Source organism: Hesperophylax consimilis, chromosome 16 (assembly GCF_061612785.1).
Source record: "Hesperophylax consimilis isolate HC1 chromosome 16, BYU_Hcon_1.0, whole genome shotgun sequence".
In the NCBI taxonomy this organism is placed as follows: domain Eukaryota; kingdom Metazoa; phylum Arthropoda; class Insecta; order Trichoptera; family Limnephilidae; genus Hesperophylax; species Hesperophylax consimilis.
This window is the reverse complement of record NC_142851.1, coordinates 21,751,480-21,776,527: the sequence shown is the minus strand read 5'-3', so window position 1 is coordinate 21,776,527 and position 25,048 is coordinate 21,751,480. Positions and strand designations below refer to the sequence as shown.

Below are 25,048 nucleotides of genomic sequence, written 5' to 3'. Positions count from 1 at the left end.
CCTTTGCAACCGGCAAAAATTTTTTAATTGTGATGGGCCACATTGTTAAAGCTCTTAATTATGATCTCATAGGGCTGGGCGACTTACTGGTTGAAACATGTGCGCTTGAAAGTACCCTAAATAAGCAGCTCCCGGACGTTCAATCGACACCGGTTCCGTTCACAAAAACAAATTTATTTTCTGTCTTCAAACACAAACTCACTCTCGTGTGAAGCCGGTTGTAAAGGGATAACCTAGTTTAATTGTTGACAGAGCAAAAATATGTTAAATTTGAAGAAAATAAAATGCAAAAGAAACTTTTTATTAATTTTCTACGACAACACAAGTGTTTAACAATTCACGACCTACGTTGCCGAGTGGTTTCGGGTTAAAATCACGAATTTTATAACATTTATGATAATATTTCGATGATTTATGTAGTGCCGTTTTTTTATGAAAAATCACCCCAAGAGCGAAGTTATATATATTTGGGGATCTGGTTAGGTGGCACGAAATGAAAGACGGCGGTGAAGGTCACAGTGTTTTATTGAGTCAGGTTGCCGTGATGAGAGATGACTTAGGACCTATGTTGAAAACTCCGGATGCAGGCGATGATGTGCTGGTCTGTGCGGGTCAGTGAGTCGACGCCGCTGCTAGTGACCGGAATCGTTGACGGTCAGGAACTGGCGAAGAACATGGGTCTTCAGGTACTCCAGTGCTGACAGGAAAGCCGAAGGTGCGGTGGACCTTGTAGGCGGTTATACGGGAGGTGCATAGACCAGGGATGCTGCGTGGTCTAGATACGCGGATGTAGCGCTGGAACCAGGGCGCTGTGATCCGGTCTAGCGCTGGCCAGGGACGGTGGCCGGGGCCAAGGCGCTATGATGATATCCCGATGGAGTCGATGGTTGAATCCGAGCAGAGCCGGGAATATTGTCCTACGCGCGGTGGGGGTGCGCGGGTTATCACTCGTTGAGCCTTGTTAATTGACGGCTGACTGATGACTGACTGACTGACTGGGCCTATTTATACAGACCGGCCGATGGCATCAGTAGGTAAGAGAGATCGCAGGTAAAACGGAGACAACTCGCTCAGTCTGGGTCCTACTGGAACTTTCTTTGGCGCTGCTATTATTCCTAGGCAACAGGCTAGAACCTTCTAGTGAGTTTGCGTAATGTGCTAGACCAACTCGCAACGTATTGTCGTAGGTAGCTATAGACGTCGCGACTAGGTAGTTCACTCGCAAGTAGATACTCGTAGATAGGTAGATCGTGTTGCTTACTTTCAGCGAGACAATCTAGATTAATCTCTCGCTACATATATGTTGTGTAAAAAGATTATTTTATTTTTGTATTTCTTTCGTTTGATCGTGCCATGTCTCCTTTGTGGCCTAAACTTCTTCTACCATTGACTTCCTTGTCATAAATTCTCCTTAAATCCCTTTCTTCATTCATCACATACGCCTCCATTTTACCATTTATAAGTATGTGTTTCATTTTACCAATCATGAGTATTTAATTCACTTGATGGTGCCATATCTTCATAGGGCATCCTATACTTCTTGTACCATTCTCTTCCACGCCATACATTCCTTTTTTTGTTAACATATGTTTCGTTTTACCGTTCATGAGTATTTGATTCATTTGATCGTGCCATGTCTTCCTCTGGCGCCCCTTACTTGTTCTACCATTCACTTCCACGTCATTCATTCTCTCTACACCTCTTTCATCGTGCATCACGCATGCTTCTTTTTACCGCAAAATATTATTTGATTTAAGTCATTCTCAAGCGTCCTTGACCTTTTCTACCATTCACTACTGTATACCATTTAAAACACTATATTATATTGAATTTCGACTCCTTTATAACTCCCTAAAAGAGATAATTTGTTAAGTCTTACTACCATTCACTACTATGTATGAACCAGTGGCGGCTCGTCTACAAAGGTTTTTAAAAGGTATTTAACAAACTACCCGATTATTAATTTATTTTTAATATTCGTGCATAATAGCGAGTTTCAGTGCCATCTAGCGTCCAAATGAGAAGCAGCTGTATGTACCTAGCATGGGTCACTTCAAGTTTTGTCCCAAAGCTATCTCCTTTCATTCTCTTTGATATGCAGACAAAAGAGGTAAACACTATCATGTCTGACGTATGCTTAGTTTCAAACAAAGCTTATTTTCAATTGATTTTCGGACATGACCGCGGTGGGATAGAGATACCTACGACCAAAGATTATTAAGGTTGAATTGGATGTGAAAAAGTGTCAGTCGTAAGTTTTTTTGTGGTATAAATGATAGCCATCTTGAACTTGAAATAATGTTTATCCATTGTTGACTTAATTTGCATGGAATAATTTAAAATGTTAAATTTTGTGGATATCGTATCGAAAGAAATCGCAAACAATTCATTGAATCATGACAAATGCATTCAAATAAAGTTACAATTAGTTTATGTTACAAGAGAGAAAAATAAAGAGGTTAAAAACGAAAAACGTTACGAATATGCACAAATATTAAAAATAAATTAATAATCGGGTAGTTTGTTAAATCCCTTTTTATCCGTACGGATATTGCCATTTATTTGCATATTTCACATGAAACCACACCCTGCTGAAAGACTGCAATTTCAAATTTTAACATTACTTGGAATTTCTTTAGCTGCATTTGGACACCAGATCTAAAAAATTAGATTGTTCTTAGCTTTGCTCTGTTCCATTTCCTTCACACTCACAACATTCCCCAATTATTAGGGATACCATAGCCCCTCTTGTTCCGGGCAGTTGGGACTCTTGAATGGTGTATATATATATATATTAAAAAAATTATAACACAATACCTGAATATTTATAACTTTCGAAGATTTAAAGTCAATTTTTTCAGAGACCCCAGCCTTCACCCACTACACCATAGTAAATAGCTGGCAAATCGACCTGCACATAGTGTGTTAATTCAAGACCTTTCGACTCATAGGTCTAGACAGGCTAATTAAATTGATTATGTTCAATTATTTCAGTGTTTGATCAATTTCACCAGAATAAGGAAGTTGAGTCCATTTTTTTTATCAATGTTCGCATTCAAACTTAAATACTGGTATTTTTTTTTTTTTTAAAGTTTGTTTTCATAATTAAATTAATTCTCAAAGTTTAAATTTTATTAAGCCCGCCAAAACGAGCGGAATCCGAGCGGTAAGAGGCAGGGTGTGGTGTGACGTCATTCGAACTGTGAAAACCACGTCGCTTAAGCATTTTGTATGGAAAATTTTTTAATTCTTCAACAAGGAATTCCAGTATTTTTTTTACCAATGTTAACCGTCTATTAGAATAGATGTTATTAAAAAAAAAGAAAATTGATTAAGATTTCATAGTTAAATTAATATTTTAAGTTAGAATATTTGCTTTTCCCGCCCGGTACGGTACTTGTACGGTATTGCCGTCGCTACTTGTTGACGTTCCCCGCGCGAATTCAGGACCACCGCGCAGAAAAGTAAAGACCAAAAGTAAAATAACGGTTTACAGCCCAGTTCACTGCGAGACTTTTCTGGGCAGCCGGCGGCCTGAAGTGTATCACATGCTATGTGACATGTATAATAATAAAAACTTCTAAGTTATGCAATAAACAACATATTATTATAAAGCACTATACGAATATGTATCTTTAGAAATCCATTTCATATAATAATAACAACAAATACGTACATATATTTGACAAACCCAAATAAACCTTTGGCCTATACACCTCTCTCATCTAAACCGACCATCTCTCATGTAATAGAAAGAGATGCACCATAGGTGATCCGTTGTACGTACAAGTCACGACACATGTGACGTCAGAATTCTTTCGACCAATCGTGGAGCGTATACAGTCTATTGCTATTGAATGCTTTTTCAAGAACGTTTAACTAATTCTAAGAATAATAATATAGAAATATATTTATATATTTAGAATCGATATTTTTTGATCTACATGAACATATTTTTTATAAGTCAAAATATTTTTCACTCAACTTCCTTATTAGGTAAAAATTGAACCTACTTCAGGCACACACACTTCTATCGGTTTGCCTATTCAGTGTTAATTCACACAGGTATTATCTAATAAAATAATTATGTAAATAGTATAATTGCACCACATCCATCTGGAGTGAAGGATACTCGAAGCATCGCCTTGATGAAAGACCACCATTTAGAATTGAAATGGCTATCTGTGTTTAGTGACCCAATCTGAATAGCCAGTTACTTACCAACATTACTCTTTCCCATCTCCTTTCTTTTCCCACTCCCTACAGCCTCACTACATACCCCAATTGGGGATGCCGTCGTCCTACTGACTTCAGACAGTCGGGAGTCTAGTTCGATAATGAGAGGTACTATATTTTTTAAGGGGATAATGCTGTGAATAAAACAAGCGAGATATGAAACACATCCAAGACTCTTTATTTGACAAGTCATTAGTTCAGTTCCATAATAAAAGATATTAGAATAAATGTGTCGTATACTACTTCATATTTGTAGTATACCTGTAAAAGTATATATTATTTTTCAATTTTTTTTCAAGGTGTGGTATAAGAAAACTATTGTGTTTAGCTTAAGCTAACACTGCTTGAATAAAATAACTTAAGGACTTGCGTAGACGCTCTTTGAAGTAATAACTCGGTTTCCTTCTAACATGTAGTTTTTGATATTTGGAGACCATTATTTTGCAACGATCCATTAGTCGTCTACTTTTAAAAATATAAACGTAAGTAATCATTGTGAGTCACCCTGGCAACATTACAACAAAAAAAGATAACATTCATGGCATGCGTAAAATGAATCAGTCTCCAAATAAAATAGAACAGCAGCAGAAATGAAGGCCTGTTGTAAAGTTGTGCTTTCTATAAGAAAATTGTTCAACAAGTATTCGTTATTTGAAGTAAAGATAACAATTACATATCTCCAAGATACGAGATGACTAGGAGTCCAAACCACCTTAATTATTAAACAATGATAATGGATATGAAGTGAAACTTATATTATTTATTACTTCTAGTGAATTGATTTGTAGAACTTGGGACGGTATCTTCCCAGCATAATTAATTATTAGCAACCTTTGGTGGCGATCGCAGGCGGATAGAGCAGTCCCAACGAACAAAGGAGAACCGGTGAATCATGAAAGAAAGTATACTACAAGCTTCCAGTGTTTATTTTACAAAACATAATTAGACATACTTAATCTACATTACAGTGCAGACGCTCATTACCTAATTATTTGGTAATATTGCGAGTGAAGATACGGAATACCTTCATTCACAGATATACAAATTACGGTTTGCGGTGGTATCCGACTTATTTGCAGATTCGTCATGGAAAACAACAAAACTCTAGTAGATCTGACAAAACATTATAGACCAATAGTTGCCATTTTGTCAGATCGAACGGAAGTTTAGTTGTTTTCTAAAACTGCTCGAGTGCCCAAACTTTTCTCATTATTCTCGGAATAAAAGCCATGCTTTCCAATTATTATTATTTTATTAAAAAATCAACAATAGTGTGCATTACAAAAGATATGGTTATTTCCATCTTATTCAGCACTTAAAATAAGTCCAGAAAAGCCCAGCGTGGGAAGCTTGCTTATGCGTAGGAGCTGACGTCAGCCAGCTTAAACGAGAGTTAAACCTTTTGCAATTACATATTAAGATACCGGACACGAAGTAACTGCGCAGATTACCGAAACGTCCACAATATCAATATAAAATAAATATACCTAGAGGCACGGACTATATTACTTTATTCATAACTTTAGGCTGATCTATTTGGTAATATTAATCAATTAGAATTGCGGCTTTTTACAAGACAAAGCAACACATACAATCAATGTTAGAAGTTTGATAAAAAGAAAAGTATTGGACACAGAAGCCATTTATATTGCGGTACACCAATAAGTATTAAATAAAATCACCATCAGATAGAATCTGGCATACATCAAATTATATTATTAGCAGATAATCAATCTTAACCAATTAAAACTCTGTTTCAGATGTCCCTTCACTTGTTTTATCAAATACAAATATACATGTTTTCTTGTTTGTTTTCTAAATTCCCTATCAATTGATCTTTCAAAGAAATGAAGGCGATGGAAATACTTATGCAAAGCGGCGCTCTATACTAGTAGCATCAGATGCAAATAAAAAGAGTATAAAATGTTTAAGTATTGATGGCGATGTTTAAAAGATCAATTGATGAATTTATTCTAAGCGGACACTTTCAAGTGACACATATAAAACCAAATACAAGAGCATTGAAGACATATTAATGAAAACTCTATGGATTCTTTGCCTTCTAAAATACTCTCCAAGGAGTATACATAACGGATTTACACAAAGTTCGTCCGTTTTACATTATCAAACAGATTTCAACGCCGCATAATTTTATTATAGCTTGGATTGAATTATAAAAAAATAGATTAAAAAGAACACATGAACCAGAAAACGGAATGATTACAAAAAGTATATATGTTATTCAATTATCTATTATGTATGAATAATAGTCATTAAACCTACTGTACACAAATCAAATTAACATTCTACACCAGATTGTAATTAAATAAACTAGCCATGTTGTATTTCCTAAGACCGCTGATGATCCAACATGCCCGAGGAAACCCTCTGTGTAATGCTTAGGTTTCCATTGTGTCCATATCGCTGCAACAGACAGACAAACACCACTTCATTTAAAATAATACATTAATTGATTGACAGCCCCAAACACTATCGCCGGGAGTAACTACATGACAGTACCGACGAGCTGGCCCAGCATAGCTTGTGACTCAAGATATGCAGCTCTGCTAAATTATACCTATTTCAGGTATTGAAGGTTTAACCTGTAGACTGTGGGAAGAGAATTTAGAACCGCGCTCAAATATAAATAGAATAAAAACTGTATTTTTTTGCGATTGTTTTCTGTTTACCAGAATAACTAACTACAGTTGCTCTCTCAAACAAACAAAAAATAGCCATTATGACGCCTGGCAGATGTGAAACATCAAAATTAATTTTCATTGAAGCGTAAAAATGAAAGTAAACAAGTCTTAATATTGTTGTTATTTGTTTTTGGGGTGTTATGCCGTGTTGCGCTAACTCCTTCTTTAGCCAACGTTTCGGACAGCATTGCAGTGTCCATCATCAGGGCAGATGTGTTTTTTGAGGTTAGCTATCCTTATCTGTATGTTTGTGCGCTTAGTTCTTCTAAACTTCGCAACGGATTGATAAGTTTTCACTATCATTTAGAGAATTTACTCCGGAAGGTTTATATATAAAATACATGCATATTAATATTTATAGAAAGTCGAGAAAGGTTGATGTTTTGTAACGAAGTCATAAAAAAATATTTTCCGGAGCTTACATTGCTTACACTGGCTTAACATTATGAGATACATCAAAATAATGTACTATGGAATTATATATATTTTAAAAAGCGTCAAAACCTCAAAATTTTACCCCTAACCATTTATAAGTCCCTGAGCAACGCCAGGTACACGTCACCTAGTTAAAATATATTACAAATTAAAAATTCTTTATCATTTAGAATAATAGATCCATTGCCAATTTTAGTGAGAATAGAAGCAAATATACCGCAGAGAGCTTTAGCGGCCGGGTGGAAAGAGATAACGAGTCACAAGGCTGAAGCTTCGTTCCATACAAGAGCGTCATCCCTTCTCGCCTTGCTTGCTATGCAATAGTTGGTTTTACTCCCCTAGGCGCGCCAAAAGATGTTTCACTGCTTACTTTTGTATAGAAGATAAGAATATAAAATACCTTATGAGCTAGCGAAAATCATTCAAAATTTTTTTAAAGCGTAGTGTAAAACTGATAAACTAAATATGAAACAATATTAGTAATAACATGTAACAGTACATAAAATGAAATTTAAAGATAATTAAATATAAATTTATTATATTTATCAAAACACATTACTTATACTATAAATAAAAACATGTTTACTTCCGTTTTATTATGTAAATCTGTTTTTATTTGGGTTTCTTCGTACGGCTTTTTTTCGTCTTCTTGAGAAAATTGAGTAATTTCGAAACTGTTATTAGCGCAAGTGATTCTGACCTTGTTCTTTATACATAAAGGTTAAAATCGCATATAAAATAAAATTGTAGAATGCTCACCGGAGGAGACCCAAACACAGTTGACAGCATGGACCTAAAAAGCCATTTTGTAAGAATGGCATTGAAGCTAAATCTAGGGTGAGGGGAAATTGCCTGGCAGCCATCTTGTATGACATGACAAGTCATTAAAAGATTTAAGTAGGTTCATACATCTTTCCTTTCACCTTGCGACTTCAAATTGTTCTCGAATAGCTCCGTCCAGGGTTTTTAGATTCATGCTTGACAGGTTAAAGAGTCACATTAGGCTATATAACTTTAAAATATATTCTTGATTGCTAACATTATTTTCCTTTTAATTGTTTGTATTGTTAAAACTCATGTACAATGATTAGGTGTATAATTTATGTAACATGTGTATTGTAAGGTTTCATGACATAACATTGAAGAAAAAGTGAAGGGAAAAAAACCTAACTACTTATTATTTTATCATGTTCTGTAACATACACACTCACTTACATTTGAGAGTTTAGGCGAGCGTTGCTCAGCAGCAGCCCTTGTTCCCCGTGTCCACGGGCCGGCCCTGGTCGATCTTGACCCGAGCCTGTGCGTCCTGGGACTGCGACGAGGGCGGGCCCACGCGCTGCATTATCTCGGCCGCCATGGTCATGAAGGCCTGCTCCACGTTGGTAGCGTTCTTGGCCGACGTCTCCAGGAATGGGATCCCCAGCTGCTCTGCATACTCCTGCAAATTAACAATGTCAGTTTGTTAAGTTTATTCAGAAATGGAAATGTCAGAGGAAGGATGAAAGTAGTCTGAATGATGTAGAAAGAAGTTCTCTGAAGAGTATGTATGGTAAAACTTTGTATGAAAGAATTCAAGGCTAATGTAAATGTAATGTTAACATTAAGAAAGAGACGCTTAGATGTTTGGGCATGAAGAGTGAATGAACAAAGAAAGGAGTGTAAGGAAAATGTAGATGGAGAAGTTAATGGCCCAAGGAAGAGATGGCACAATAAAATTAATCAAATACTTGAGTCAGGTCATCTCAAGATTCAGAATAACAGAAGAGAATATGGGACGTACATAATATGAATGCGAATGAGTAAGGGCTGACGCAGAGTTGGAGAAATGGCCTAATGAATTATTAAATTTATTCAGTGGGAAAGGGCTGAAGTTGTTATGCGACCAGGTACCAGTCAGCACAAGGCAGGCACACCAGATTGAGCTTTATCTGATCAATAGAACTCTTGACAATAACACATAAAGTGTAAGAAAATCGTAGCAAGTGCTCGTTTATTGTGTAGGGCTTGTATTTCACGGAAGACCTGCGAAAAATCACAGATGGTCTGAATTCTCGACAAGTGAAAATTAAATTTTTGAAAATGGCAATAAAAAAAGTAATAGGTGTTTTATTGCTCGTTTGAATTCTCCAAACAAACACTTTTAATTTTGAAAATGACAATTAAATTTAAAACAAAAGTTCCAGATTTCATTGAACCGGAGTTACCGACAAATGGAGTCACAACCTTTTTTATTTATTTTTATTTTATTTAAATTTACATAGTAAGAACATATTACAAATAAAAGTTAACATTTTTTCCTTTACAAGAGTCAAAAACTCAAAAACTTAACATACATAATATTATGTAAATAGAAGAAAAAAAAAGAATCACAAAAGAAGTGAAGAGATTTTTGTTTTTTTATATAATAATATACACGGTGTCCGGAAACTCGTAGCACAAGCGGGAAACTGGAGAATCTACACCACATGGGGAACCCAAATAAACATAAGGTTTTTTGATTTGAGTATTTTCACAAAAAAAAAAAAAAACCAAAAAAAATATTTTTCGGCTATTTTAGGGTTAAAGTTTTTTCTGGTTGTTTAGGGTTGAACAACAGATGTTTTAACCCTGCAGAGCAGAAATATTTTATGATTACACCGGATTAACCTGTCCGGTGGTATGACCGTACAGGTACGGTGAGAAAAAAATTCCTCGTAAGGAGTATGACCGTACCCGTACGGTTGCCCCTAAAATTAATTAATTATTGAATTTCTTCCGGAAAACTGATAGTTACTGCCATCTAGGGACAATTTGTCATAACTTGCAAAAGTTTTTAGCGATTTAGGTACATTACCAACGGAGTTATTCACAATTAAAATATTCCGTGACGTCACAGTCTGGTAGTTGGGGGTTAACAACATTTTTATTGCGAGCGACGTCTTTTGTGAAGTGAAATTTGTGGTTTTTGTTTGTTTTTACACTGAATAACCTAATCATCTTGCATTAAAAATTACCTCACGTGTTTGGATGTGAATATTTATTACATAGGTATATTGTACCGACAGTGTTTGTTTTCAGTTTGAATACAGTTTTTGACAGTTTGAACAAAATTCAATAGTAAATCTGAGTGCTGTGAACTATTTGAAATATTATTCGTTATACTGTTATTGTCATTGACATTTTATTATTTTAGGTTATTAATAATTTGGACAGTGTTTTACTGTGATTTGACCTTGTGATTCGTATTGATAACTTGTTCAATTTAAATATTTTACTTTTATAAAAAATGGTTAACCCTTTGAATGAACAAGACATTGCTGATATTTTAATCGAAAGTGAAGATGAAGATGTTTACGAGGATCTTCATGATTTGCCAATACATTCGGATAGCTCATCCGACGAATCTGATACATCTGATGAGGATGAAACTCTCCCTAGTTGTTCATCCAAAAAGAGAAAAGTTGATCATCGTAAATGGGATCAGGGTAAGTTTACGCCCATTATTCATGAATTCGATTCAACTAACTGAAATGAAGTCTTTGAATTCGAACAATCTCATGGCGCTGAAATGGAACGATAAAAGGGATGTACTTATGCTTAGTAACGTACATACAGATGCATTAATTGTTACTGATAAAATTGACTTCCCCACGGGAGCTGTTGACAAAGTGGACCGCATATTGGGCTTCGCAAGCAATTTCAGGAAGTCTCTAAAATGGTATAAGAAAATTTTCTTCAGATTGATAGACATTGGAACACTAAATGTTTTCTTTTTGCATCGTTTGAAAACGCAAAAAGTTTTATCATTCAACGAATTCCGGGAAAACTTAGTGTCTCAAATGATCGAAAAATATCACACGCCAAGGCCGGCATCATCTGGAGGAAGGAGAGTAGTGGATCAACCAACTCGCCTTTTAGGAAAACATTTTCTCCGTCTTGTACCAGAAACTGCAGCCCAAGGAAAGCGAACTCAACGACAACGCCATGTGTGTAGACATACAGCAGTTCGAGCTCAAAAAAGAAGTGACACGAAATATATGTGCACCGACTGCAATCTTGCATTTTGCGTATATCCATGTTTCGAAGACTACCATACGAAAAAGCAGTATAAGTTAGTGAAGACAATTTTATTCCTAAGAAAGTGTACATTATAATTAGTGTTTTTGTTATCGTAATTATTGACTGCATATACATTGTGTACCTATGTTGAATTTTTATAATGAAAATACAATAGTATAAGTGTAAATAATAATACGTATATGTAAGTGTGTGAAAAAAGTTTTTCTTCCCCCCTTGGCATCATGAAAATTGTGGTAAGTGAATCTGATTTTTATTAAGTAAAAACAAAAATCTGCTGCGATTTCGATGGTTGGCGATTTCTGCAAAATTGTTTTTATTTTTTCCTTCTAAATAGCTTAGTATTTGTTTTTTCGTGCTAGTTTCTAAGGATTTTTTTATTATTATGTAATACTCTACGAAGTGGCATTTATTTTTTTCTATATTTTGATTGTTGAAAAAACTCCCTCCAGCGGGACCGTTTTCTTTCCAGAAACTCACCACCGGACAGGTTAAATGAAGGGTGATTTCAAAATAATGCTTCAAATCCGAGTTTCTTCATTTGTTTTACTTTCAAATAGTTTTAATTAGTTGGGTACTTTGATCTTCAGTAATAATGTATAAGAATTTGATTAAAAAAAAAAAAAATTAAAAAAAAAAAAAATTTAAAAAAAAAAAAAAAAAAAAAAAAATCAACTTCTAACTCGATAACGAAAGCTCAAATCAAAAAAAAATATACTACAAAATCGACTCCAAATGTGATGTAGATTCACCAGTTTCCCGCTTGTACTACGAGTTTCCGGACACCCTGTATAAAGTAATATGAGATGTTATGACTTAAGTGAAAACCTATTATTGGTTAAATAATTAACACTTAATACACCATACTTTGTAATTATTATAACTGTTGGTTTTCCAAATAAAATAAAATAAAATAAAATAAAATGTTATCGTCATTCTAATTAGCTAAATTATTTAAGGTAGTGAAGTTTATTTTATTTTTGAATTTATTATAGTCCGGTTCTAACCTCATCTCTGTCGTTAGTTGATTAAACCACACCACTCCAGTGTACGTGTAATACCTAAATTAGTTATTTTTAATTATTACTACAGAAGTCACATTCTGTTGACAGTTTGTGCGTGAATCCGTTGCCCGTTTCTATTATCATTACTCATTATCCCGTGGACCCAAATGATAGTAAGGTATAACAGATTCCATCGCAAAAGGTTATAAAAGACGATGTATGGGAAGAGCATAATTAGAATAAGAATAAGTCGTAATTCAAGTACAATAATTGACCTTCCTTTGAATAAGTCACACTGGTTAACTCTAAGGACGGGTTGTTTCAGAGAATTTGAACAATTCATCAAATTTCAACGTTAGTTTTCGTGTTCTGTGATGAGTTATTCAACTTCTGAGCTTAGATTAGAGCTGATTAGATCTGAGATTAGAGCTATTCAAGTTCTGTTATTATATCATTATAGGCTAATGGCTTGACAGAACTGAAATAAAACAGAACTTACATAAATAAAACAGAACTTAATAAAAATACATTTTTGTTAAAGCCAACGTGCAGAAAATACCATACTTGCTAAAGTGACATTTTGATTTTCGTCTTTAACAAACCTAGTAGAAGTAATACCCAAAAGAAAAATGAATCTATAAGGTCGACACTGCAATTGCAGGGCTCCAGCCCATAGAGGTTAGGAACCATCCAAACATTATTTGATTATGGTAATGAAAATAAAAATTGAGGAATTAATTCAAAAATGATAATACCTTCGAATCAATGTAGTTTTACTGTTTTATATTATTAAAAAAAAAAAAATTATACTTGGTACAGTTAACATACGCAATTTAATTAATTTAAAGCGGTAATTCACCCTATTCCCAAGAAAGGTGACCGCTCCAACCCGGCCAACTACCGCCCCATAGCGATCACATCAGTTCTGTCCAAAGTGATGGAACGTGTGATCAACGACAAACTGCTCACATACCTCGAGAAGAACAAAATTATCAACGACCGTCAATACGGATTCCGGCGGAACCGCTCGTGCGGTGATCTTCTCGCGTATGTGACGCATGTTTGGGGGCGGTGCCTGGAACGTCACGGTGAGACCCAAACGGTCGCACTAGACATATCCAAGGCCTTTGACCGGGTCTGGCACCGAGGACTTGTCAACAAATTGCATTCTTACGGACTTCCCGCATCCCTGTGTACGTGGATTGCTGACTTTTTAAGGGATAGGTCGATTCAGGCGGTTGCTGACGGTTTCACCTCTTCCTCGCACTCCATAAATGCTGGCGTCCCACAGGGATCGGTTCTGTCTCCAACTTTGTTTTTGTTGCACATCAATGACCTTTTGACATGTGCACCGATTCATTGTTACGCGGATGACAGTACAGTTCATGATAGCTTTTTGTTTGACAAGCCCCCAAAGGGCACACAAACTCCAACGGCTCGGAGGGCTTTGAAGCAGAGAATGGACGGTTATCTCGAGAGTATTTCCTCCTGGGGTAAAAATAATCTCGTCGAATTTAATGTTTCAAAGACCCAATCCTGTCTGATTACGTCTAAAAGGGATCCAAATGATAATCTAGTCTCCTTCAACGGAAGCAATCTTCCGAACAGGCCTTCCATTGATATGCTTGGTGTAACTATAAGTGACCAGCTCAGGTACGAGGGCTCCATCGAAGCTAGAGTAAAGTTGGCCTCTCAGAAGCTGGGCGTACTGTACAGGGCCCGCAGATACTTTAATAGTACACAACTGCTCACCCTGTACAAATCGCAAGTGCGCCCTACTGTCGAATTTGGCAGCCATCTCTGGTCTGGAGCCCCAAAATACCTGAAAAAAACCCTTGACTCTGTGCAGAAACGGGCGGTCCGTTTGATAGATTCCCCAATCTTAACAAACGGACTGCAATCTTTAGAGCACAGGCGTCAGGTAGGTATGCTGTCCTTGTTCTATCGGTATTACAATGGAAGATGCTCTGAAGAACTAGCGTCATTGATCCCTTCGGCACCGGTGCGTAGTCGGGATACACGCCAAACGCGCGCCCAACATTTGTACACAGTTGACACTTGTCACATGAGAACGGGTCGCTTCTACGATTCGTTCTTAAGTTCAACAGCTCGGCTGTGGAACGAACTGCCGGCCTCTGTGTTTCCTCCCTCCTACAACATGGGACTCTTCAAGACCCATGTTCACTCCTTCCTCTCCACAAAAAGACCCTCCACACAGCATCCATAAAGATGACACAGGCCCTGAGGGAAATTATTTTCTTCAGGGACTCCTGTGTGGAGTAAATATAAAAAAAAAAAAAAAAAATACATTCTAAACATGTAAGTAAATATTTTTTTTAAACCTGTAATATCGGGCATTTAATTGATTATATGTATATCTTCAAGTAGAAGTAAATCAGAGAAAATAAATGTTTACCTTGGCTGTGGTGTAGTCGACAACTTTTCTCGTGGTGAGATCATTTTTGTTTCCTACGAGAAGTTTATTGACTCCATCACACGCATAACGGTCGATTTCTTCTAACCATTGTTTCACATTTCCAAAGGATTCCTGAAAGAGAAAGAAAACAAAAAATAAATATATTGATCATGCAACATTTTCAAGGAATCGTAGATAGAATGCTTTTAACTTGTCAAAGTAATTGTTGAGAAAGAGTTCCCAGCACAGACTCAGTAGCGATAGACGAGACTGACGCGCTAGTCACTTCCGAAGACCGCGACAATGTCAGCGGCAGACTCCAGTTGTTACGTGATCGCTGACCTAGTTGTCTTGTCTCCTATAAATTTGATCAAGTTAACGAATATATTATTAATATAATAATCATAAGTTATAAGAAACTCATCTTATGGATAAAAACTTCAAAACCCTTCATTTAATAAAAAAAACATTTACAAGTAAAATTTATAAATCAACCACTGCTGCGAGCGAAAACATGCCTCCGTCGCTACCGCTGTGCCACCAAACTGTGGCACCTTTACATAAATATACAGGGTGTCCGGAAACTCGTAGTACAAGCGGGAAACTGGTGAATCTACATCACATTTGGAGTCGATTTTGTAGTATATTTTTTTTGATTTGAGCTTTCGTTATCGAGTAAATCGAGTTAGAAGTTGATTTTTTTTTTTTTAATAAAATTCTTATAAATTATTACTGAAGATCAAAGTACCCAACTAATTAAAACTATTTGAAAGTAAAACAAATGAAGAAACTCGGATTTGAAGCATTATTTTGAAATCACCCTTCATTTAATCCGGTGTAATCATAAAATATTTCTGCTCTGCAGGGTTAAAACATCTGTTGTTCAACCCTAAACACCAGAAAAAACTTTAACCCTAAAATAGCCGAAAAAATTTTTTTTTTGTGAAAATGCTCAAATCAAAAAACTTTATGTTTATTTGGGTTCCCCATGTGGTGTAGATTCTCCAGTTTCCCGCTTGTACTACGAGTTTCCGGACACCGTGTATACATAATATGCAATTTGGTTCAGGACTTTATTTTCCTCAGGCTTCTAGAGTACAACTGAACGAAATGGATACTGATGGCCATCGATATAACCTTCTTAAAAAGTCTCTTTGTACAACTTTGGAAGTAAGCTTCAGTCAAATGTCTCTAGTTATGCTAATTTATGGGCTTTTCACCCATCCAAAGCAGACTATTTTCTTAGCCCATATCAACAACAAAGAGATGAGTCACTTTGCTTTAGAGATAACACAATACATGTAATCACTTACAGATCGGGTGAAACTTATTGGCTCCTAATAAAGAAAACGCTGATTGTCGATGGATTGCAACACTAATTATTTGTTATTTGCAACTATAAATTATGATGCAAGAATAATTAAGCCAATTAAGATAACTTAATCTCTGAAAATAAGGAAATAATTAATTAAAAAATAACCAATAGGAATTATGAAATTTAAATAGCACAATTCAATAAATAAATAAAAAAATCTGTAAGGACAAAAGGTTGAGTGAACTCATTTCGTTCAAAGTTTATTCTGACTCATCCCTTTCTTCCTTTCGCACACAGAAATTGCCACTAAAATTGATAAGCTATCAAAAATTGACTGCTTATCATAAGTATGAATAAACAATAAAAAACAGTTTTTCCCAAAAATAGAATTAGTATAAAGTTACACTTCACTGGCGAGCTATGTGGCAAAGCGGTAAGCTCCTTAACTCTGGACCCGGGGGACATGGGTTCAGAACCCGGGTGAGGATAAGAAATATACTAATCAAATTTATATGGGTTATTAATATGTAGATTTCAATAAATAGCATATTTACACCTTGTTCCAGAGTGGTAGATATCCCGGTGTCAGAATCCTTGACCTGTCTGGGATTCCAGTGTCAAAAGGTCTGATGTAAAATGGCGACATCAGTTTTTCTGTTAAGTAGAAGGCTCACGTCATAAGAGATTGAATGATAGTTACCTGATCTGTGCAGTCATATACGACAATGATCCCATGCGCCCCTCGGTAGTAGGAGGAGGTGATGGTTCTAAACCTCTCCTGGCCAGCCGTGTCCCATATCTGGAGCTTGATGGTCTTGCCATCCAGGTCGATGGTCCTAATTTTGAAGTCCACACCGATGGTGCTGATGTAGCTCTCTGTGTAAGTGTCGTCCGCAAACCGGAGCAGCAGACATGATTTGCCCACGCCCGAGTCTCCAATCAGCAGCAATTTGAAAAGGTAGTCGCTGGAGAATAAATAAGAAAAACTCATTAGGTTTTTGTTGACAACTTGTCATTCTGTGGAGGGCTGAGAGCAGCCAAGAATCGGCAAACCTATTAATGTTTGAGGAAAGTCTATAAATGTAAGGGGAAAAATAACTTATTAGCGAATAATTTATGCACTGAAAATACTGAACGATAAAATTCGATGAGTCAGTAACTGAGTGCTCCAAAGAGTCAAGCTCCCGCCTGGGCTTCGCGGGTCATATCTTTGCTAACATGGTCCTGTATCATTGCACAAGCAACAATTTCCGCTTATAATGATGGAAGTAGGAAAAATTAAAATAATGTCAGGTTATTCATAAGCCGAATGTTTGCCTTTTTCTTCAAAAAATGTTACGTTGAAAAATGGAAAAAGATCTAGAACAATGGATGTAAAATAGCTGCCCAGAAAAAGGAGTGAAATGTGTCCGTAGAGGACTGAAAGTCCAGAATAATATAATAGCCGTTAACGATTTGTTTAAGGTGAATGCAATGTTTAAATATTAGTTGCTAGTTCAAACTTCCGAGCATTTATCACTAATAATCTCAACCCAATGTTTTATCTGGGAATGTGAACAATAGTACTAACCAAAAGTAGTAATCTTATAAATAATTTGTGATTACAGGATTGGCACTCTTATCAAATAAATTTACTATGACTTATTTATTTTTCCTCCTCTCGATGCAAGCGGTATGTTTAATGGGGATATAACAGTTATAGAGAGAGATCGTACATTCGTCGTAGACGAATATCCTCTTCCTTCTCACACATCTTGTACGAAAACAAAAAAGACAGAAGATAATAGAGCGGTGATGTCATGTACAACCTCTCTCCAAGTCTACTTTAGATTTGTTTCTTTCAACCTTTACTAAATATTTTCTAACTGCAATAGATCCCAGACTGGCGAAACAAAAACGACTGAGAATAATAATAATAGATGGATGATTTAAACAGCGCCGTTTTTACTAAAAATCACCTCAAGGGGGCTGTACTATTTTTTTTTAAATATTTATGTGCAATAATAAGCTCAAAAATAAGATGCTTGATAAGTCCAAATTATCATATAATGTTTGAAAATACGTAATATTATTATAAAAATAATTTTTTTTAAAACAAGCCCAAACTTTCATTTACCTGGTTTGGGATATGTAGTTAAGTTTATACGCAGCCAGCAATTTGCACGCCATTGTAAAAAGGGTAAGTAATTCGTAAGCAGGTATTATTTTCGAGGACCGAATGGTGATATTACACTGCGAATTGCCTGTATAATGTTAGATTCATTTATTGACGAATCACCTTAAGTGGGGAAGGTCACGCCATCTCGCGCAAATAGTTTGTTCCCCTTACACTGATTGGCTTGTGTATTAGTTTGAATGTCTATGGTTACAAGGGATGTCTCTTCAGTGGCAGAACCAAACGAATGATTGATCCATACAAAATATGGGTTTGACTTACGACAGTTGTTGTCCAGGAACAAACACAAAAAGTGCCGATTCATGTAAACAAAATTGTTTTGATGGAAAGTGAAATATATTTAAAACCCCCACTGTTTTAATTTTATCATTTACTTTTCTACAAGCGTGAATCTGTTATTTATATTTATAAGAGAAAGTAATGTATGGTGCAACTGAATTAATATGAATAAAATATTTTCAGTCAATAACAATAACAGTTGTTGAAGTAATTGGTTAAAAAACATCATGATCTCCTTCTGAACTCATTGATGACATCGGTCTGAACAATTGCCAATTTATCCAGTGTACATACTACAATATGAACACGTCATTTAAAATAAATTAAATCTCTAAGTACCTAGTTGAATAAATATAATCATTAAAAAGGGAAATGAATTTAGCAAAAAATTCATAAGTATTTGAGTGATACACAACAAATCATAATCTCTCCTAACAAGAAAATAAAAACACTAAAGATTTCTTAGACCCGGGCATCAGTCAGCCCATATCCTCACTATATATGATATTTCTCGCTCAAATTTAAATGGGCTAAATAACTCAAGCCTTTATAAGACGCAGAATAGTTCCATTTTTAAACCTCGAGGCACTAGCAATAACATGTCAAATTATAATGTTTATTGAGCGATGTGGGATGTTGATGGTATTAATTTATAATCAATCTAAAAGAGTCTGCTAAGGATTTTTCAATGTCAGGCAGTTTGTTTTCAGCGGTTTATTCGTCGTAATTTCATGAATAGTCTGGTAAGGTATAAGGGGGTTTTTCAACGTTAGGACAGTTTGTTTTCAGCGGTTTGCTCGTCATAATTTCATGGATAGTGCACTGACTCCAGTAAAACAAGTACTATTTAAAATTAGTAATATAACACCATGCTGATCGAAGATTGAAACCTAAAAATAAACAGCTGGCGTTGACATTTTGAAAGATCCGCATTCTCACAATGATATTAGACATTATAGATAAATATGCAAACGTAGACAGTAGTTTGGTTTTACACAGAAACAAGAAACACATTCCTCTATTAAAATCATAGACAATACGTTTAATATTGCTGATCTCTAGGCTTACGATTGACATACAGATTTTGTTACGGTGCTAAGCTAGACATTCCAACCAAGCTGAGCTAAAAATTAACTGATATACGGATATGCCTTATTCCTGATGCTATTTTTTTAAATTTCAAACCTCTGTGTTATACAATTTATAATTAAAAATGAAACCTTAATGTAAAACACCGTCTTTCAAGATATCTTTATTATTCCTATTATATCTGCAAGACCGTTATCTACGCATTAGACTATGAGGTGAGAATTCTCACATTTTTTAATTGAAATTTTTTCCAAGGTGATATTTCAACGCCATTCAGTTTGTAATCATTTTTACAATGTCAAATATTTGTAAAAATGATTTATTTTACAGTATATAATTATTTATATGACTATTTTATTTTTGATTTATATTTTAATTTTATATTTAGGTACCTGACTAATTTTTTTTTTTTTCTCTTTGTTTTATCTTATTTCCATTTTTATAATTTTTTTTTACTTTATTTTATTGTTTCCCTGTTTTATTTCATGTAATATGGCAGACTGGGATTGCACTATCCTCCCACTACAAAAAATACCACTTCCAAGGGACAGTGCCGCATTAAGTGTAGAGATTTTTTCTCACACCCGAAGAATTAGTTTCTTGCTATATTTATGGCATTGCATGCCGAACGAAGGTAAGAAAGGTCTAGGTATCGTAAGATTAATCGTTAAAGTTAAATGAATCTTACAAAAAAGGCTTCAACCATTGTAAAAAAAACAATAATAAGGAGCTAGAATAAAAAACATTATGGCTTGAAAAACATATACTCATATAGATCAACAAACGCTAATTCTGAATATATAAGTTTAATGATGCATTGAATTTATAAATCGTCATTTAAAAAACAATAGAGTCTTAAAAAGTATTGTTATTAGACAATGGGTTCTGACAGAACTTACTCCGCTACCTCACGGTTTTGTCGGCCGCATGCATTAAGAATGTGGACAATTTGGTGTAAAGTTAGGCTGCACAGACTCGCATACGTGTCACCACCACGGTATACAAACTCAAAAGAATTCATGTTTTTTGGAGATATTGCTAAACATTTAAATTGGGATATGTTGATTTCATACCGACCCAAGTCGGATTAACCTTACTGTTAACCGACCAAACAGAGGTATGTATGACGTCACATGTACTCCATAAAATTTCGATCATTTTGGCGGACTTTAAAAAATGCAAACATCGAAAATCATTTTAAATATGAAATTGACATTTGCAAAAAAATACTGGCATTTAAGTTAGAAGGTGAACATTCATATATATACAAGTATATTTAAGTTTACTGGAATTCCTTATTAAGGACGGGTTGTTTCGGAGAATTTGAACAATTCATCAAATTTCAACGTTCATTTTCGGGCTCTGTGAAAGTCCTATTCAAGTTCTGTTACTATATAATTGTAGGCTAGTTGCTTGACAAAACTGAAATAAAAACAGAACTTGAAAAAATCTCTCACAGAGCTTGGAAATGAACGTTGAAATTTGATGAATTGTTCAAATTCTCCGAAACAACCCGTCCTAAATAAACAATATTCATGAATCAGAAGTAGGTATTATCTGGCCAGTTTTTAGACATTAATAGGCAAACTGGGCTGGCAATTTTTCAGTGACTCAAAGCGACGCCCACTAACTAATTGAAGTCAAATAACTATGGTTTGCAATACAAGAAATTATTGTTTATGGGTAGTTAGCTTCTTAGCGACACATACCTTTTTCACAAACTGTCAAACAATAATTCGGTGAGTATTTATTGCAAAGCTTATTAGAAGTTTATTGAAACTGTGTACATAGTAGATTATCAAATGAAAGAACAAGAAGGTTTATTGTTCGGTTGTATGGAATGGAATCATGAAGACAAATTAGATTGCAATTTATTTGAAATATAAATTATTGTTAATTATTTTTTCACTAGCCCTTTTATGAGTCTATGCATTAAATAAACAGAAAATAGGTACATGTTTAATACGCACATTTTATTTTAAAAACACATTGTATCAGTTAGATAATAATGAGAAATAAGTATTTTAGTTTTAGGAAATTGAAAATGATGCATTTTAATAGCTATTGCATCTTCACACCATGGTTTGAAATAATAATATAAAAATAGTTTTTTTAGGATTGTTTTTTTACAAACTCAAACTAAGAACCTATTTTAGGATCATAACAATCAATTTTAATCAGTTTGTATCACGTATAAGTCCAAACAGAAAAGGTTATATTTTATTACATGTCATTACAGCAAATAGCATAACATAAACTATTAAATGCACAACACATGTTGCAAATAAAAGAAAAAATATATATTAATGACTCGCTTATAAGTGAGAAAATATTTATCTTCACTAGTTACAGGCTATTAAAGTTGGAAGACAAAATGCCTCCACTAGTTGTAGGTTATTAAAGTTAGAAGGCAAAATGCCTCCACTAGTTGTAGGTTATTAAAGTTAGAAGGCAAAATGCCTCCACTAGTTGTAGGTTATTAAAGTTAAAAGACAAAATGCCTCCACTAGTTGTAGGATATTAAAGTTAAAAGACAAAATGCCTACTGTTTTTATCAACATAATATTTTATTTTCATTTGAGTTTCTATTTTTTTCTTTGATAAAATTACTGTGCTCTGTTTACTGCTAAAACGCCCAAATTATTAAAGTTACACTTTGTTTCAACTTAATTAGTACAAGAAACAAATATTTATGAAGGGGAGATGGAATATCATGCACAAAATATGTAGGTTATTAGACTCATAGTTTGGGTTATTTAAATAATTTGTGCTTATTAGGATTAGAGCCTTTCGGCAATTTCACAATTACAAACAACACACAGGAAATTTTGACTTTGAAAAAAATGGAACTTCTAGGCATATTTTACAGTCCAACTTAAATAGTTGTTTCTTGTAATATTTTGTGCATATTAGAAGTAAGCGGGTACGGAGTTGTGTTTTATTTTTGAGATAACTAACGACTGACAAGACATTGTGAGCTGGAAGTAGATGTTTTGACCTGAGGATTCAATACAGAAAGAGAGGGCAAATTTCATTACACTAGAGTTCACCGTTAGTGAGCTTTTAATGATATTTATAAACAGATTTTTCCGCTTCGTTAGATAGCTTAATATAACGGGAAAGTATACTATACGGGTGAATTGCTATTTCTTGTATACAGATTCAATTTTGGTAAGATTGCTGTCTGGGTAAGGGAAATCTGATTTAATGTGGCAAATATAGCTTTTATTTCTCTATTTAGTACAGAATTATACTATTAATGTACAAGCATTTAAGTTTTCCTGTAAAAAATTGACATGAATTATTGTACTACAATAGTATGACCACATCAAAATAATCCTACACGAGAGAATCTTTTGTTTTAAGGTGTCAATGTTCATTCATAGAAAGAAAAAAACATGAACCAAGTAATGAAATGGATAAGACAAGTCCTTAATTTGACTGAGTGTAAACAATTCACATTCTCATTAGTATGACAAATCCTAATTAGAAAACAAAGGAATGCTTCTACCTAAAGGGAACAAAGTGCATCCATCACGAAATATTTTTAGCAAGATTCATCACACTATTCAAAATAGAGAAAATACTACAACTGCGAGGTGGTGACTCAGGTGTTGTCAATTCTGAGAAGAAAAACAAATCCTGGAAACATCCCTTTCTTTGTGAACATTTACAAAGTAACCAATATTCCACTAATCCGATATAAAAAGATATTTTAAATAATGGGGCGGTTTTACATGCTATACGAAAGGCATATATACATATTTTTAGAATAATTAGATACGCAATTAGGCACAAAGAATTATCAGAACTTCAGAAAACAAATAAATGTCAAAGATTCGTCGAAATGTGTGTTTACTATCGCGGCCTGTCGATAGTTTTCGGCAATGAAGCAGTTTCACCTAGTTTATCGTAAAAAGTAAGTATATGTAAAGCATCCTTTAGCAACACGACACGTTAGTGTTGATAAAATGGAATGGGGGACCGTGACTCACAAAAGAATGCGATTGACAAAACGTGTAATAAAGCCAATCAAACGTCAATAAATAACACATTCGTAGTTGGTAGTGATAGAATAATTGTAAACGTAGATATTAGTAATCAAGACAGTACAAAGCGTAATATGTTATTAGTCGACCAGACTAGAATAAAAAAATGACAAGACAAGCCTGTTTTTGTTTGAAAGAACGTAGTGTAATTTGTACTTACTATTCTGGATTCATTTTCAATTTCCTAATGAACTGATGAAACTTAAAACAATACTTCAGAAGAGGTAGGTTGGAGTGATTTGCCTTTTAAAAATACCACAAGAATTACTAATATTATAAGTAGAAATATGGCCGCCGCCTCCCGATCACTCAGAGAAGATTGACGTAACAGCAGCCAGCAGCCAGTAGCGCCACTTGGCAGGCACTTTTGCTGCTGTCACGGATGTCTATCTACGCCGTACGAGTTGTTCCTCAAATTGCCGGGCATACCGAGTAAAAAAATACTCGGTATTTCCAAATAGAGTTTTTCATTGACCAATGTTAAATAGATCCTTTTACAAAGAGCCTCACAAAATTGATAAATTTTGTTGCTTCGAGTGTAGTTGTTCATTTCTACGCGGCCAGTAACATCGTCCATAATCAAACCAATAGGCAAGAACTTCGCAAAAACTAGGGGCTTGTTGTGTTAAATTTATAAAAGCTTGTTTTTTCTCTTTTTTGTACATTTAAAACAACGATCAACGCGCTTCTTGAAAATATGCGTGTTTTGTTAGATTTCTAAATCATTGTATCTGTCTATGATAACAACCGATAGCAACTATTAGTAAAGCGGGGGAGTAAATATAATTTTATGGAAGAACGATTATTATTACTGTGCTTCGTGTTACCTACAGAAAACATATAAAATAAATAAATGAACATCTTCTGTATGGTACTCGTATATTCAGATATAGTTTTTGGGAAACTTTTAGTACGTCTTGTTAAAATATCAATGGCCTAGAAGTTATCCACCGCTTAACCGCCATTAGTAACAGATGGTTACTTCTTCAAGGCTCTCACAAGCATTCAAAATTATTATTTTTTGGTTAAACTACTCTACATTTATTATAAAAATAATCTAGGCCCCTAATGTCCCTGCATAGTGGTCAAGCTGCAGGATACCTACAATATACACAAAAAATAACAGTTTTAAAATATGTACAGGTAAAGTTAAAATAAAATAAGCCTAAAAATAATAATGGACGAAATAGCTTGGACCTTTGTTGTTTTTTAATCTTTATCAACAACATAGTTTTAAGAATAAAAACATCAAAATATCTTCTGTTTGCCGATGACCTCAAGTTGTACA

At 34.8% G+C, this 25,048-nt stretch overlaps 1 protein-coding gene across 2 annotated transcripts; it reads right to left on the bottom strand.

Annotated features, from left to right (window-relative positions):
- Positions 1–4,391: 4,391 nt before the first annotated feature.
- On the bottom strand, positions 4,392–24,125 carry Rab1 (RAS oncogene family member Rab1). Of its 2 annotated transcripts, XM_089641038.1 has the most exons (5): positions 23,921–24,125; positions 16,868–17,132; positions 14,853–14,984; positions 8,589–8,814; positions 4,392–6,660 (listed from the first exon to the last, which is right to left on the bottom strand). In XM_089641038.1, the coding sequence occupies exons 1-4, from the start codon at positions 23,932–23,934 to the stop codon at positions 8,614–8,616; spliced, it is 612 nt and encodes a 203-aa protein (XP_089497164.1). In that variant the 5' UTR covers positions 23,935–24,125; the 3' UTR covers positions 4,392–6,660; positions 8,589–8,613. The 2 variants fall into 2 exon arrangements, with proteins under 2 accessions (XP_089497164.1, XP_089497163.1); XM_089641037.1 differs by lacking the exon at positions 23,921–24,125 and having other exon boundaries at positions 16,868–17,173.
- Between the last annotated feature and the right edge of the window lie 923 nt (positions 24,126–25,048).